General features: G+C 38.4%; 1 protein-coding gene across 1 annotated transcript in view; it reads right to left on the reverse strand.

Moving 5' to 3' along the window:
* Aqr (aquarius intron-binding spliceosomal factor) overlaps positions 1–6,803 on the reverse strand; it is a 79,804-nt gene extending 73,001 nt beyond the window's left edge. Inside the window, exons 1-3 of the mRNA XM_036183707.1 lie at positions 6,541–6,803; positions 1,979–2,035; positions 63–103 (exon numbers count right to left, since the gene is read on the reverse strand). Of these exons, the coding sequence (XP_036039600.1) occupies positions 63–103; positions 1,979–2,035; positions 6,541–6,615 (173 nt within the window). The 5' untranslated portion in view covers positions 6,616–6,803. The remainder of the gene's footprint in view (positions 1–62; positions 104–1,978; positions 2,036–6,540) is intronic.
* Between the last annotated feature and the right edge of the window lie 281 nt (positions 6,804–7,084).

The following is a 7,084-nucleotide window of genomic DNA, read 5'->3' on the forward strand; positions in this document are numbered from 1 at the left end:
ACACTCAGACATGTCCCATGTGATCTACATAATCCCAAGGTACCACAATTTCTTGCTCCTACCTTGATTTGACGATCTCTTTTTCATATATCTCTTCAATTACCTGATGTCAAAAGTATAAAAATGTTTAATGTGTCAATCACATTGCTTTTCAATCTAAACTGACAGTTTTCACTTACTGAGTCAATTATTTATTATAAAATAATTTGGTGTAAGAAAGATCAAATATTTAAATAACAAGATTTTTTAGCAATGACATTATATGTCTCAAATATAAAATAACAGAAAGTAAAGTAGTAGAAATAATAAAATCCATCACATAAATACACAGCTCCACAATATTCTTTAAACAGGATGTGTTTATAACATTTCTAGACAAACAAACCTCATAAAGCCATATTTTCAAAACTTAATTATAACATCACGATTTCTATTCATCTGAGCTAGGGTACATAGAAGGCAGGCTCTGGAGTTGGAAGACCGCCTAAACTATCACTGTTGGAGGCTGGGACTCTACAACAAGCATCTGACCTGTCTAACATAAGTTTCTTCATCTAAGAAATGGACCCCAAATACAGACTACTATACAAGGTTGCCATGAATAAGATGGAGCATCTAAATGTCTACTACAGCCCTGAAATGTGGTGAACTTTTAGTAACAGTTACCATAGAAACATAGTACAGATGTTAAGAGTAGTAAAAGTGTTTTAATGTGAGTGGTACTACTGTCTACAGTGTATACTGTTAGTGCTTCTTAAATACTCAAAGCATGTATGTCAAATGTTTATGGGCAGAGGAGAAGAGGTAATGAGTTTGACCTAGACAGAATTCTCTATCATTGTTTTCTTATGAAAATTCAAGTTAAATTATTAGTTTTAAATACAAACAAATTGTAAAATTGAATGGGTATATATAATTTCACCTAGAACTATCTAACATAAGGGAAAATGATTTAAATATGAATTTGGCTCTCAAGAAAAAGCTTTATAACTAGGTCCAAGTCAATCAATCTGGTAGTAACAGCATGGTATTTGTTATTAATGGAAAACTACTCTAAGGACTCCTGACCCTAACAAACAAAAGTAAAAATATACATACACCATGTAGTGAGATCAGGCTACTCTGCTGATGATTAAAATTAAATCACATGTGCTGTTTCCATGACTATCCTCCTGATGAATAAAACATGACTACTAGCAAAACAAAAATACATTTACATATAAAACATTGAGGCTCAAATGATGCAATCAGTATTTTAAGTGTGGCTTTAACAAGGCACCTAAAGCACTACAACTTGTTCACACTGTCAGAGATTAAGGTGTGAGTCTTCATATTTAGTGCTCTAAAATGTCAACATATATCCACATCAAGGCTTAGCATTTTAAGACACTTCCAGGAAGAGCCTCCATTTAGAAAGTCTGTTATTCATTTTTTTTTTTTTTTTTTTGGACAATTGTTTTGATGAAACCATAAGTCCACTGGATAGTCCTGTCTTTAGTCATCTATCTAGACAAAACAGTTTCCACTCTTTCCACCCTTATGAATCCTTTGCCTCAGTCTAGCAACCTAAAATCAATCAGGAGACAAAAGATTCTATTTTTAATGAAAAGCCAAAACTTTTGTATAGATTTTCCAGATATTTACAAAAATATTTGTTGCATGGTCATCTGTAATAATAAAATATTTAAAGTAATCGAAGAATCCACAGTGGGGAAATCATTACATGCACACATTTTTGGAAAGAACTAAAGGAAATGAAACGATAACACTGGTCATCTCTATGTAATGATTTTTATGTTCTTAAGTGTAACTTTTAAAGATTCCAAAATTTCTAACATAAGCAATTATTAGTTTGATTGTGAAAAAAGTAGTATTTTCAAGTTTAAAAAATGTATTGAAAGCTTTTGTTGAACTAATCCCTAAAGAGATACCAAGAGTACAACTTTTTGTAAGTATGTTGTAAAACAAAACTACTTACTTTTATATCAAAAGGTGATTTCTTCTTGATGTGAGGAGCCCAGTATTTACATGCTAACTATAAAAGAAAACAGAATAAACATTAAATTCCAGGTTTACACTACTGTACCACTTAGACAGGTCACTTAACGTGAAGCAGTTTCTTAACAAAACAGATCTAGGACTAAAGAACTGGGCAATTTTAAAGGTACCATATAGGTGTGCAATTTAGCTATCATCCTTGGCCCCAATCCAATAAATACTAGTGATGTTTTACATGGTAACTAGCTACCATGATATTCAGAACACCAAAACATCCCATTTCTGAAACCCCTGGCAAATGATTTGTGTATAATCAATGTAAAAATGGTTTTGGTTCATTTAGTAGGAAATTCAGAGCTCAAGAGATTTAGTGAGCTACCTAAAGTCAACAGCTGGGTAAGTATAAATCAGTTTCAGAATCTTTAGGAATGTTGATATGTAAAGAAATAAACCTTTAAGTGATTAATATACACCCAGACATAAGTAGACAAGATCTTTAAGAAACTGTAGTATAAAGGCTAGTTATTAGAGGATATAGGATTTGGTGTTTTATATTTTAGCAGGTGAAGCTTCATATAGAAATTTGAATACACATACATAATCTCTCCAGAAATGGAAGTGGATTATACACCTGTCAAGAATTGTGCACTAGGGCTGGAGAAGTGAGTGGTTCAGCAATTAAGAGCACTTGGTCTTCCAGAGGACCTGGGTTCCATCCCCAGCACCATGCTAAGTGGCTTACAACTCCCGTTCTGGGGCCTCTTCTGTTCTCCATAGGGAACTAACTACACACACACACACACACACACACACACACACACACACACACACACACCACTCCCCTCAGCACATAATTAAAAGTAAAAATTTAAAAAACTGAACAGTTCTTACTGATTTTTTTAAACCAAAATAAAATCTCTTTAAAAAAAAACAACCTGGAAACTCTAGCAAGCACAAAGATTCAACAGATTTATGAGTAGGTAACTGTATTGTCTGGCATATGGGTTGTACTTAAATGTTGGCTATACAGACAGACAAATATACAGATGAAAAGATAAAAGGACAAATGAAATCAAGGCTGAAATGTTACTCTTCCATGAAGCTTTCTCAAAACTACTTGACAACTACCTCATCCTTTTCAGTGTGTAAATAAGTTCAGTATACTCTTACCTTTCTGAGGTATCCTCATTGAATCAAAATATAGGATACCTATGTGTTCTTTGCATTTACAACTCAATCCTAACTAACAATCAACACACTTTAAGAGACCTCTGATATGTGAAAACACTACATTTCCTGCCTACTTTAAGTAAGCACTTTTTCCAAATTATCAAACACACTTTAACCCAATAGCAAACCTCTCACTTCTCCCCATGTTATCCCATGATGTCTTTACTTCCTCTTTCCCCTTAAGTGAATCAACTACACAAGCTCAGGCATCTTCTCCTCAAATCCTACGTAAGAGAACTGAATATAATCTTTTGGAAAGATTCAGATCTTACAGATTAAAAAAAAAAGTTCTGCAGTTCTGTCTTCTGACTTGAACTGCTTCCTGTGAATAAGAACTTGAGTGCAAATCTAGCAACATTTCCTAAGCATTCATCATGCCTCTTCTCTTTGAGTCTCACCTTTTCCTTAGAATTTGAGTGACAATTTCAGACTCCACCACCTTCAAGCATAGCCTGCCCACCCCTTAACTGTCCTGCCAGATGTAAATGCAAACTCTCCATTCTCCACTTAGTACAACTATGACAGCACAAACTGCTCAGAATGAACTTCATTAGAAGACAAAGGGGAAAGTAACTAGAGTAGCATAGAAAAGTGTGGTCCCAGAGTCAGAACACTGCTATACTTTACCTTCTTCATCATTTGTTCACTATATAAGACATGACCCTTTCTCTAGGCAGGTGGCAGATGCTCAGAAATTATCTCGAAGAAGAGGTGATGCATCTAACCCCAACACACCACTTACCCATGACTGATTTCCACACTTTGAGATCACTCCTTTGGTAAATTCCTTAGACAAATTCAAGCAATTTAAATTACGTCTTCAAATCACTTCCTTCACATTTCTACTCTGGCATTTCACATATTAAACTTGAAGCTTCTTAGTCTCCTTCCAAAGACCATGGACTCAATGAATGCAAGGATAATCTATCTTTGCAGCTTAGACAAATAGCATACGGCAAACCCCACACATTAATTCTTGCTATCATTGCCACCCAATACTGATGAGAATCTCTATTCTCTTTGATACATCTTAATGAACTAGTTCATTAGTTCATGGATTCACTTGTCTACTCATTAAACAAATATATACTAAACATTCTATATGTGTTTAATATGATGCTGGCGTTCAGGAGTGCACAGTGAATAAAACGAACTGGTTTCTAGCTCAACTTTCACAATCTAACACATGATAGAATAAATATGCTTATAAATTATTCTCTCCAGACACTCCATTCCAACCTATAGTTTCAAGTATCATTTTGGGTAAATATCAATATGCTTTATCCTCACATTCAAGGGCCTTTTCAATATATTCACCTAAATGTCCATTAGGCATATCATAATTAACATAGTCAAAACTGCACTTTTGATATGCCAGAGCAACCAGCTTTTTTCATCTTAGTATATGCCAAAAAATCTACCCAGCTGTTCATAGTATTCTTTATTATTATTATTATTACTATTATTATTATTATATTTGTGTTTTAATTTTACACATAGCCATGGGTTCCCTTGTCCTCCCCCCTCCCGCCCCTACCCCCACCTTTTCCCCATTCCCTCCCCTCCATTCCCATCTCCTCCAGGGCCAAGACTCCCCTGAGGATTCAATTCAACCTGGTGGATTCAGTACAGGCAGCTCCAGTCCCCTCCTTCCAGGCTGAGCAAAGTGTCCCTGTGTAAGCCCAAGGTTCCAAACAGCCAGCTCATACACTAAGGACAAGTCCTGGTCCCACAGCCTGGATGCCTCCCAAACAGTTCAAGCTATCATAGTATTCTTAATTAGTATCTTTCTTCCACAAGTTATCACCAAGTCATAGTCTCAACTTGAGAACGTAACCAGTCTACTTTTATCTTTAATAGCTGAGGCTCTCCGATCTCTCACTGTATATTAACACTATCGTTATCCCTACTACTACATTTTCTTTCTTATTCCCACCTAACTTCCTTATTTTAGGTAGGTGATATTCTAACAATATCATTCACCAGGCTGCAAATGCAAAGCCACTGTATTTAGAAGAAAATCCAAACTTATTTGTCCTCTCAAATTGCATATGATCTCACGCCTACATATTGCTTTGTACTTATCTCATACCGGTAATTCTCCTTTTTATTTCTTTTTTTTTTTTCTGGCTGTTGATGTTTGGGACAGAGTCTCATGTACCCCATGCTGGCCTCAAACTTGCCGTGTAGTCAAGGCTGCTTTTGAACTCACATTCCTTGTCTTCACCGCCCACATGCAGAGAATTAAAGGAATGTCCTATCGCTCCTGGTCCCTTTCCCTCTCAGTGCATATATTCCAGTCATTCCACCTCTCTTCACATTCAAACTTTAAGCCTCAGCACTTGATACAGCCTGGACTGTTTTCATGTTCTTTCTCAAGCTGTCTCCTTATCTGCATTTAACTTTAATGCAGTTGAGGGAGTCGGGGAGAGCCTCTCTAATGCGCTGCAAAGGGATGAGAATGAATAAAGGAAAACGGGTAGAGTTGGGATTCCCAATAGTGGGAACAATGTCCAAAACAGTCAGATGAAAGTTACCATGGCGCATTTAAGTAACTGAATCTGAGAGTGGTGAAAGCACCGAAGTTCCAACCGGAGAGGAGAGAGAGAGGACACTTTAGGTAAAAGCACAGGCCAGATCACACAGCACTTGCAAAGATGTCAGTCATTATCCCAGGGGCAATCAGAACTGTTTATGAGGATTTTTAGGAAGTGATGTGGGCAGCTTTACACCCACACTGTGAACTCTGAAGCAACCTGGAGAACGGACTGCAGGAGAACAGGAGGAAATATGACAGACAGATCAGGAAGCCTTAAAGTGGAGGGCCGGGCAACTTAGGGTGAGAGAGGCTCCTTAATACAGACAAATTAGCATGTCGGCACGCAAGGGCAACAGCCTCTGGGCTTCTGTCTTGACAAATGTGCTGAGACGAGAGAGAAGCGGGTGGGCTTAAAATTTTCTGCACTTACACTCCTAATAATTGCTAAAGAACTAACATGAATGTGAAAAACTAGTTGAAGGGCCAGGATTGGCTTTGCTGTCTCCCAAATGAAAACTCCAGAATGATGAACTAACGCTCATAGACGGATCTACTTGTAGATGGAGAGTCGTGTCAGATTAACAAAATTCTATTCAAAAGATAGGTTTTGTAGTCTCTTTTCTGTCAATGCGGAGCGGCCTCTCTCTCGGCGGCATTAACAATGTTAATTAACTCGTAACTTGCACGTCCACAAGATACCAAAGACAATCTTAACCCTCCTAACCCGACATCTTTCCTCCCCGCCTTGCACAGGCGTACACGCCGGGGCTCACCTGGGTGACGAACTCAGCGTTGATCTGGGACACAGTGGGGGCCACGATTTTCTTGGGCTGCGCAGGGGCCGCCATCGCAGCAGTTGCCTCCCGCCCCGGTGCAGATCAGAGGCCCGCGCTCGCAGCGGCGACTCCTGGAAGCTTTCGAGTAGCCGATGCGCTGTCTATCCCCGAGGTGCAAGAAGCACCCGGCCCGAAGAGAATTGGCTCTCACAGTTCCTCTGGGAACCAGTAAAGGGATCCCGGCGTTCCCCCGGAAGCAGAGCTAGTGGGCCCGGAAGTTAGGGCAAGCGTTAAGCTTGAGCTAGAAAGACTACAAGCTTTTACCTGGCGCTTTATCGCCCCCTAATGGAAGGAGGAGAAAGATAACACCTAGCGTGCAGGATTGAGGTCATAGGGATGGGGTTGGCAAATAGTGTTGGATGTAATTAGTAAAGGTGGGAGTTGGAAGAATAGGATTTAGGGTTTCTTTGAACGCTAAAGAAAGATGTAGTATGAAAAACATACTCTTGAAATTCTAGGCATTCTGTGACTTTAACAGCTG

Source organism: Onychomys torridus, chromosome 4 (genome assembly GCF_903995425.1).
Source record: "Onychomys torridus chromosome 4, mOncTor1.1, whole genome shotgun sequence".
In the NCBI taxonomy this organism is placed as follows: Eukaryota; Metazoa; Chordata; class Mammalia; order Rodentia; family Cricetidae; genus Onychomys; species Onychomys torridus.